This window comes from Crocodylus porosus, unplaced genomic scaffold (assembly GCF_001723895.1).
Source record: "Crocodylus porosus isolate Cpor-Errol unplaced genomic scaffold, CroPor_comp1, whole genome shotgun sequence".
NCBI lineage: Eukaryota > Metazoa > Chordata > Crocodylia > Crocodylidae > Crocodylus > Crocodylus porosus.
In genome coordinates this window covers 3,495,623-3,505,855 of record NW_017728928.1, presented here as the reverse complement: position 1 = coordinate 3,505,855, position 10,233 = coordinate 3,495,623, and the positions used below count along the sequence as shown (strand labels likewise).

The 10,233-nt window shown below is 39.6% G+C and overlaps 1 protein-coding gene across 4 annotated transcripts in view; it reads right to left on the bottom strand.

Moving 5' to 3' along the window:
* Positions 1–10,233, bottom strand: part of ABCA5 (ATP binding cassette subfamily A member 5) — a 45,249-nt gene that overhangs the window by 10,747 nt on the left and 24,269 nt on the right. For all 4 annotated transcript variants that reach the window (XM_019542337.1, XM_019542339.1, XM_019542338.1 and 1 more), the window contains 9 exons: positions 9,878–10,047; positions 8,809–8,936; positions 7,198–7,335; positions 5,606–5,719; positions 4,720–4,890; positions 3,980–4,093; positions 3,524–3,661; positions 2,821–2,895; positions 152–243 (listed from right to left, as the gene is read on the bottom strand). In XM_019542337.1, the coding sequence (XP_019397882.1) occupies positions 152–243; positions 2,821–2,895; positions 3,524–3,661; positions 3,980–4,093; positions 4,720–4,890; positions 5,606–5,719; positions 7,198–7,335; positions 8,809–8,936; positions 9,878–10,047 (1,140 nt within the window). The remainder of the gene's footprint in view (positions 1–151; positions 244–2,820; positions 2,896–3,523; positions 3,662–3,979; positions 4,094–4,719; positions 4,891–5,605; positions 5,720–7,197; positions 7,336–8,808; positions 8,937–9,877; positions 10,048–10,233) is intronic.

Below are 10,233 nucleotides of genomic sequence, written 5' to 3'. Positions count from 1 at the left end.
ATCTAGCTGGGGTAATGTAGGCCCAGCACTCTTTCCTGCTTATGCAGGGGGTCGGACTCGATGATCCATTGAGGTCCCTTCCGACCCTAGCATCTATGAATCTATGAAATGGCTTGTTTAACCCAATACAAGACTCTTAACACAAACAGACCTGAAAAATGGGTCTTTCCTTACTGTTCTACCTCCATTCTTCACCTCAAGATACCGCAGAAGTAGCAGCCAAAGTATACACTGCAAATAAGGCTAGAATAAAATACAGACAACAATTATAATCAGTCAAAACATGTTTAGCCCCTTGATGCCTGAGGGCTTGGGGAATTGCTTTTCTGTCAGTAATCATTTTTTTCCAGAATGACTACAGTGGATAGGCAGATCAAATAAAGGCAATTCTCTCTCCAGAATGAAAGAGTTAACAATCAAGTTGAAGGCAATAAAACTGTATTATTAACCAATGCTCTGGGAACCCAAAGGAATCTCGCTCTGAACATCTTTTCAGTACAACTCCCATATATATCTGGCTTTAGGCAGAATAATGATGACAATAAACTAATTAAGGCTTTCAAATGGATATTTCAAACTGAATCTTTATGTAATGCTTTCCAGCCCTTCAACCCATACATCAGGATGATAATGGGGGAAAAAGTTATTATAAAGAAGCTGATGCTGGATGGGGATTAGCAGGCTGACATGACACCTTCTCTTCTTAGTGTCTCCTCTCAATCTGCCCTCAGGCAGCAGAGACCTTTATTACATTGTAAAAGCTGTAACTTGGCCTATATTAAATGAGTAAATTTGAACTCAGACTAGTCCCTAGGACATAAGGGCCTACTTCATAAAACGAATCAGGACTCATAGTAGAGGCGATATCTTTTATTAGACCAAATACATGTTTGCAAAAAGAATTACTTTATTCCCAAGCTTCTGGGCACAGGCACCCTTCTTCTGGGTAGACATTTCTTATGTGCTAAGGAAATTCCTGCCCAGAAGAGCATTTCATCTTTATACTCTTTTGTGAAATATGAAACATCATAACCAGAAGGAAATATGACTACATCCTGCTTGCCACCAAACAATGAGGTAAACAGACAATTCCAATTTTTCTCTGGGTCTAATCTGCATAAAATGAACAGATCCAAAACAGGAGATTCTACCACATCTTCCCCTCTCCTATGAAATATGAACTTTCATTTCTACCCAGGAGAAAGTTTACAATCTTTTCTCCTATGCCTGAAGAAGGGTGACTGAGCCCCAAACCTTGCAAATAAAGACATACTTTTGCAAGCATCTAGTTGGTCTAATAAAAGACATCACCTCTACCATGAGTTCTGATTCCTCTTGCCTCTAGACCAATATGGCTACAACCTGGAAAACTACCTCATAAATAGTATTTCAACTGGAGAGTAATGGGCAAACTCAAGAGAGAGGCTGGTAAGTGAACAAAGATTCAGTGCCTCACTTCTATGCAGTGCCTTGGATCCCTTTAAGGGTGCCAACAAGATACCATGCAATGTTAGCACTGTTAGGTGTGCACATGTGATTCACGAGCTAAACCAAGAGATTTCAAGTACAAATCCATAGTGTTAAAAACATTCTGACCTATTGTGGTCTTTCCAAGTTCTTTGTAACAGGATTTGCTCAATTTTATTTTGTACAGTATAACTTCATAAATCTGGCATGCCTGGGACCAAGTACCTGTTGGAAATTTGAAAATGCCAGATTTAAAACAATGCAGTGGCTTGGGGAGGGGTAGCAGCGGCTGGTCCAGAGCAGCGGCTGCATGTGGAATGGCGGTGCAGGGTGGTTAATGGTGGTGGTAGCTGCCGCATGCAAGCTTCCCCCTCCACGTCCAGGAGGGCAGGGGGGAGCAGCAGCCTGTCCCAGAGGGAAATGCAAAACTTTTGATAATTCTGGATTTCTGATATCTGGATTTATGAGGTTATACTGTAGTAAAAAAAAGAGTGAAAATGAAGAGCTGGCATTTTCTGAGACATGTTTTGAGTCTGAAAAGGTTGAGAACCACTGGTGTAGCACATAGGACCATCAGCAGAGGGGCAATAGCACCAGGATAGGAAATTAAAAAAAAGAACCAGTCCAAGCTAATACTCCTCCAGCTCCTCCAATCCCAGAACTGGACAGGGAGAATCTCCTTCCCCTGAAATGGTGGAAACCCTCCCCCAGGACCTAAACAGTGGTTCTGCCATGGATAGCATGTCAGCATGGCCTTGGTGGGGTTGAGGGGGAGGGTAGATACTGTGGGGAAGAACCAACCAGAGACCTCACAGAAACTGTAGAAAGATTTTGGGACATGACAAGGATTTTGCACAGTTCCAACAGAGGCTTTCTTGTCCCCTTTCCCTTCACCTTCCTTTCCATCTGGCTTATCCCTCCTACCTACTTTCCACCATTCGGCCCTTCTCCCAAACTACCAAAGAAACTGAACAAAATGCTGTTTGGCACCATCACACTGTGTACTCTGCTTGTGAATACTTTGCGTGTGTCTTATTTGCATGACAGCTCTTGTGGTACAAGGGCTACTCTGCATTTGCCCTACAACTAGCAAAAAAGCAACCCATTCTTCATTGTCCTAAGATACTACCATAATACCATAATCAATAATAGTCCCACCAGTGCTACCTTCCCAGGTTAGGGCTGAATCACACTAAAACAGCAGTTTGTACTACTGCATCTTCCCGCATAGCTAATTTAGTACCTTTTACAAATAGTAAATAAAATCTTAACCTTACAAAAGAAAAATGTCCTTGAGAAGTGGCTTTCCACTGAAAGTTAACCAGCAATTTATAGCAAACAATTGGTGCTTACTGCTACAACTGCTATCACGAGTCTGTTCCCTGGATTATGGTATTCTTCATTCTTTCGCTGGTCTTTCCATGAGACCTGACAATGTGACAAAGAGTTAAACAATTAAATCAGCAGATGCTGCATATTTTACATGCACATTTACTGTCTGCTGACTGCTACTTTTAAAACATTGTAATGGAGTCAAATCCTGCATAACAACCATAGAAAGAACCAAAATCAAAACCTGCCTATTATTCTGTTTAGCTAGTGAGAAGGCAGAACAAAGTTGCAGCTTATTGTCTAACATGGAGATGCATTTATTTAGTCAGCAAGCTGCAACACTGCCCTGCCTTTTGCCTAACTTTAGGCTAACAAAGCTAAATATTTCTGTTTGCCTAATGGTACAATCTCCAAAGCAAAATGAGAGCTTCACTGCACAGACAGATGCAAGAGAAATCTGCATTTACATGTCATTTAACATCTTTGTTTCTTTTCAGTATCTGAGACACCATCATTCTGCTGACACAAAGAAGTTAAAAAAGAATTTAAAAAAAATTTAAGTGCCAGATGCTATCTATAACTGACTGAATGGCTATGGGGTGATGTTACAGAGCAATATGGATAGAAACTTCCACATTAACATGTCTGTATATTAGTGCATTACCTTGCTACCACCAGCCAGAGTTCTCGATAACTGAAATTTTAAAAATACCCAAAGGCCTACCTTTATAAAAGAAATCAGGCATCCAATAAGAGGGTAGATTGGAATGAAAATGGAGAAGACATAATGAAGAACAGTGGTCACAGTATAGTAGCCCATGAAGAAAGCCACTTCAGTGACAACGGTGCAAACCAAAGCTGCCTAAAAAACAAGGAAAAGGGAAAAATTGATCTGTTTGTAAGTGAATCTAAATCTTAGCACTTTAACTCCAAGTGTCGTTTGTTTTATTCCACAGGCAATACAAGTTTACAAAAGTTTTTGGTGAAGATGTAAGGTGAGACAGAGAACTCAAGCAAAAAAATATTTCTGTTCAAGTAATTACATGTAAAAAAGAGATTGAGTAGATGGTAATATTTTAAATATCAGGAAATCCCTTTCCAAATGATAACTGGAAAAGAGAAAAGAATGTGGGCTCTAAGAAATGCTTAAAATTAACCAAACACACCAGAAATCACTTACCACTGAAAAAATAAATGACCAAAATTCTCTAGTATTTTGAATTTTTTTAAATGTGAAAGAAACCACATATGTGAACAGTACAACTGAAGGTGCATAGCCAATAAGACAGAAGATCTGCAAGAAAAGAAATATGTATTACTCTGTAAGTATGCATGCAGTAAAAATGCTACTTCCTGCAAACCTAGCATGAAAATGTTCGGTGTCTCTGAGGTTCATTTCAATTTTTGAATTAATCTTTTGTGCATTTATGCTTTGAAATGCAGTATTCAGCATGACAAATGTGGTGTGTATCATTAAGCAGTCAGATAAACAAGCGTGCAGTGCTAGCAAGACCAGTCTCATTTTGTGATGAACTCTACTAAAATAATGTGTTAAAAAAGCAAGCAAACCATCTCCTCCTCCAAACCCTCCAAACATATGTATTTTTATCGACTGGTTTCCATTCTACCAACTGGGGATTTAAGTGGACTTTAGCACCTAATTCTAACTCCTAAATATACGAGTACACCTGCTTATTAAACACCCCTCACCTAACCTTTAAGATGTTATCATAAAAAGCAATGAGTCAGCAGTGGCCCCATCCAACTTTTGTATTAACAGCTTTTCATAGACTCATGGAACAGAATAACTACATACCCAAGCAAATTTACGCGTCTAATAGGTGGAACAGAATCTGACCCTAGGTGCTTTGAAAATGCTCCTTCGTGAAAAGAGAGAGGAATAAATAAAACTAAACTTACCACAGCAAGGAACTTCCCAACATAGAAATAAACACCATAATGAAACGCAAATAAGCTTCCTATCATTAAGCCAAGAATAAAGAAAAATAAAGGCAGATCAATGATTGCTTGTCCAGTCCAGTAAGCAGATGGGTAAAGGCCTGATATCTTAAGCTGAGTGTAGGCTTTGATCTGTAAGAGAAAAAATGCCAAGTGTGGCCATGATGTTTTTTTTCCCTATTACTGCGTAAAAAACAGGCCTAATTTTGCTCACAAAGAGCACTGACTCTACAACAGCAGGATTCTAACATCTTCAACAGAACCATTCCTGACCTGCAACTTTTAGGTGTCATGGGAAATACTGTGTGTATTGACATCTGTTAAAGAACTTCTTTTGTTAGTTTGGGGGAAAAGGGAAAGAATACCAGAAAGGAATATGGACTGGGGGCCCTCTACAATTCTACTTCCATTGGCTTGTGATAGTGCGCTTTGTTGGCATTAGTGTATGAAGAGCCTTGAGTGTCAAATTTAAAGCTCTGAATCAACAGCCAGTTCCTTCCATATGCAAAAAGGCAGGTTTTCTGCTCATATTTATATCTCTACAACTATTTAGCTAAATAGAATTGAATTTTGCATGAAATTCAATTCATGCACATTTATCCTTGGATTATGTACATCTATCAACCCCCCAGGCACGTTTCAGTTCTTTCAAAAATTGAGATTCGACATGTCATTTGGTTCCGAAACTGTTGTGCTTCAGAAAAAAATCCATCCAACCACTGTGTCTTATCCATTAACTATCTACTACCTGATGGTTGTATCCTCTCAAAATGAATTTTCCAGAATTTTTTTTTCCAGAAGCCTACATTTTAGCAGATCTAAAGCTGCATATTTTAATTTAAATTACCTTTTGGTTTTCTGCATTGTCCATTGCAAAATATGGTGGAATTCCAGTTACAATGATTCCTAGCAACACAGCTTCAAAGTAAAGTTCTAGTTTGAACACGGCATCAACAGTTTCCTGAAAAATGACCCAGATTTCATCATCATCATGAAGCAAGAGCTGACACCAAGAATTTTTCACCCATTCTTTTAAATAGTTTCTACATATAATTTCCTCTTGTCTTGTACAAAGCTGTACCTAAGAATGGCATCTTAGGTACAGCTTTAGATAAGATTAAAATTTTTTAAATGATCTAGGCCAATACGGCTGCAACCTGGATACATTTAAATGATCATTACATTTATTTTCAGCCTGTGTGTTAATACAAAGCATATTTCTTTAATCAGCAAGTCTGCCATGGAAATAATATAAAAATGATATGAAAAATGATGCATTTGTAATATGTACATGACTGACCAAGAATTAGTTGCAAAAAAGGACATTTCAATGTTTGTAAGACTCCTGAAATAGCAACACACAAAAACCCCACAGTAACATTTTGAGCAGATTTCAGTCCAGTTAATAATATTAATATCTTTAGAACATTTTGAAAATATGGTAATTCAAAACATGAACATCTGACTGCTGCTATATCTTCGTTACTGTTCTTGGTCATTAAAACCCTTGTTTCCTTCCTGTCTACTCAGAATACTTCTAAGATGACCTTTTTAGCTTATCCCACTCCTGTTAACCCTGACTTCAAGTCGTTCTCTCACTTCTTTCAGCTTCACATTAAATACCAGTTTCTTCAGTGCAATCCTAGCCCCCCTGAAGGGTAGAATATCATCCCTTATCTTAAAGCCCCTTCAACAACTCATACGCCTCCCATCTATCCTGAGCTGGTAACCTATGAAACATCACCTGCTGCCTTGATCCTGCCAGCATTCCCAACAGTTACCACTCATCAGCTTTACCATTGAATAACTGAGTGTATGCTCCCACACTGCCCCTGACACAGGAAAAAACTCAATCATTCTTTTTTAACCATCACTATCTTACCTTCCTTTAAAGCCTTCCTTCAGACTCACCTCTGCTGTACAGTTCTTCTAATCAAAGCCAGGCAGGTGACAAGCTGTGACTTGCCATCCATTTCTTTTCCTACTTAAATTCCAATATCTTCCCTTATTTTCCATTTCAAATCCCTCTGCTTAACTAGGGTCTATTTTTTATGTTTGTACAGTGTCCTGGATTGAATATCATGTTTACACTCAAAAGAAAAAAAAATCTATGAGGATGGAGGAATTAAAATTAAAAATCATAGTGCTTAATGTGCAATATCTCATTAACTTAGAAACTTTCAATTGTAAAAAAAGGCAGTAATATATTATGCTTTAAAATGCCTATACTTAGAACTTTCTTGCAGACTTTGCATTTAGATCAACATATTCTTATTTGCTCAAAGAAGGATCTTACATTTTGAGAAATGCTTAACCACACGGAACAGGGCACACTTGCACATGTAACTGTAACTGAAATTCTGCTGCTGTTATTTCGCTGCAAACATATGATCTTCATTAAACCCTGTGACATTTGTGTCTGATCTGAACTTCACTTACTTGAATGAATGGGTTGCTCCATATCTGAATGCTCTCAGTCACATTTAAGTTGTGGAGAACCAGGTTGCTAATGACATTCATCAAAACAGGGAGGGAATGCACCATACTACTGTTAAATACAGCAGCAAATATGCAATTCTACAGGGGAATAAAAAAAAGGTTTCAGTGTTATTTCTGCATTAACAGCTGGACAGATCTAATGTGAAATGAACTGCTACAAACCACTGAACTGAACTGATTACAATGAACTATTACAAACCACTAGCAAACACTAGCTCCAGATACTTCATACTTTGCAAAAATATTAATGATGGCAATGGAAAAGCAATATTCTCCAAGTCTTATCACACACTTTCATATTAAATCATATTCTAGTTTCCAAAGACAATACTTTCATTTATACACTAATCCATGCATCCAAAATATTCAGCTTTTTTACCATACTAGATAGTGATTGCACAACCAATTCTGGTGAGGTCCAAAAGGTGAATATAAAATGAACTGAAAATAGATGCAAGAGTCTAATATGAAAGGAGAGAGTTTGATGCACACATTTGAGGCTTGTATTTGAGATATTTAAGAACCCCAAAGCAAAAAATACTTAAAGAAATCTGCTCAAGCTGTCAGAAACTACTGCTAGCATGCCCTTTAAAACAGGGGCAAGCAATTATTTTAGCGGGGGTGAGGTTGTGGGGACCCCTGCACATTCTCCCTATGGCGAGCAGCCCCCGCAGGTGGTAGCGGTGGTGGCGGCAGCAGCAGCAGCAGCAGCAGGCGGCATGTATTAGTTGTTACAACTTAGGATTCAGGCACTGCTGTGGTACAGGTGCTACTGCCTAGCAGCGTGTGGCTCCAGCCAGTGCTGCACATCACGGCAAGGAACAAAGCCTGGCTGGGCTGCCTCTATCGCCTGGGCTCACTGGTGTACACGTGGAACTCCCACACTCTTGTGCCACCGAAGGGAAGCTCCATGAGCTGGAGCCAGCTGCCTTCCCCGCCTGCTGCTGTGCAGGTCCTGGGACTCCACAGGGAAGCAGAGGCTGGGGCTCCCCTCCACTTCTGGCAGAGTCCTGGGACCTGCGGGGCAGGGGGTGGGGAAGGCAGCTGGCTCCACTGCATGGAGCTTCCCTCCAGTGGCACATAAGTGCGGGAGATGCACCCGCGTGATGGAAAGACCCAGTGATAGAGGTGGCCCAGCTGGGCTGAGCTCCTGCTGCAATGCACAGCACTGGCTGGAGCCGTGTGCCACCGGAAGACAGCACCTGCACTGAGCACGGAGTGCCCAAAACACCCCTGCCTGCTGCTGCCTGGGAACTATGCACCATAGGGGGGAGTGGGGAGGGGTCCCCACAGCCCCCACACCCTCCTTCACACCTCTACCCTGTCTACCCAAGCTCCATGCTGCTGTTGCCCCCCTGGGTGTGGGCCCCACTCTGCCGCCAGCCCCAGCCTCAGATTAAAGATTGCAATGAATATTCAGGAGCAGAGTATGCATTTACATGGTCACTACCATCTTAAAATAAAATAAGAATGATATCATGAGAAGAGTCAGATCCAGCACAGCACCGCAAAAACTTAATTATGTATTTCAGAAAATAAGTAGTTTCTCACCTTTCCTGAATTAAATATGTTTAAAGCTGCTGTATGCGGAGATGCTGACACATAATCACTGCTATTGAATACCTCAGTCAGTATGTTAAGGCTCCTGAGAGAGCTGATGATATCATCAATATCTGATCCTAAAATGAGACAAGAAAGAAACTAGGGTACCTATACATTACAAAGGCATCTGGTGAACCTTTACACAAATGTTCTGAACACATTTTCAATCAATACAATGAGTACTTTATTCATCTCTACAATGAAAAACCATAGGAATATGCAGGGAACTAAATCAGAAGACTCTTCAGATGTTTTAAATATTGTTCCTGTTTCAATTTTAGCTCATTCGTTCAGAATACATGTTAATATTTGAATAAAGGAAATGCTAGTGGTGTACATCAAGTTAAGATGTACTGTAGTTCACACTGATTACTAAGACTATATTTTAAATATAGAGAATTTTTAGTGGAGTTAATTAACACAATTTAGGTGAAGCAAAAATCTTGATCTGGTCCCTGTACTGGGGGTACCTGCCACGAAGTAGCCCCAAGTAGCCCCAGGACAAAACCCTTGCTGCCTTCCCTATATCTACACCCTGATGGGGAATTTGAAAGTCCCACCCTTATATTTTGAGTGGCTCTCTTTAGAACACCGTTTTCCTTCTCCCACTAAGATAAGGGAAGAAAAAGACACAGAATTTCTCAGCCTTGATCCTACGCATTTTTTAAATTAAATTTGGATAGACATTAGACTGGGCTGGTTAAAAATCCATCACAGGATATTAATGTACAGTATTCTAGTTTTCAGCAACATAACTAACTAGGGAAAATAAAAGCCAGTTGCCATTTTAGAAATCTCAGCTATTCATTTTAGAAATCTCAGCTATCCATCTCAGCTGCCATTTTAGAAATCTCACTGATCAGTCTTAAAAACCTCCAGGATGCACATTACACTTTCTTTTACTTTCTGTATGCTTTATTGCCTCACATCAATGAGAGACTTAAAAAGACAATTAAATCTGCACCGTGAAAGGCACAATAACCATCCATTAAAGCTGTACTGTCTTTTTCAGCCCTACCTGTAGAATTCTGAAGGAGGAGACTTGTTTTGTACTTGTGAGATTGTTGTCCAGGTTTCAGAAAGTACATATCTGGGGAGAGTCTGAGAGGAACTACAGCATTTTTCAAGTAGTGACGAATGAAAAACATAAAAATCTGAACTACAAGGAAAATTAAGAAAAGCAACAACCTGGAAGAAATAAAAACATTATAAGTGCAGTTCAGTAAAAACAGATCACAACTGATGCAAATTATTTTCATAACTAACATAACCTGTTTGTCAGTGCACAATTTCAAAACAACTAATAAACATACTACTGTTAACAGCAGTTATGCAAGTTCAACTCATGGACTACAGTTAATTACGCAAAACTCT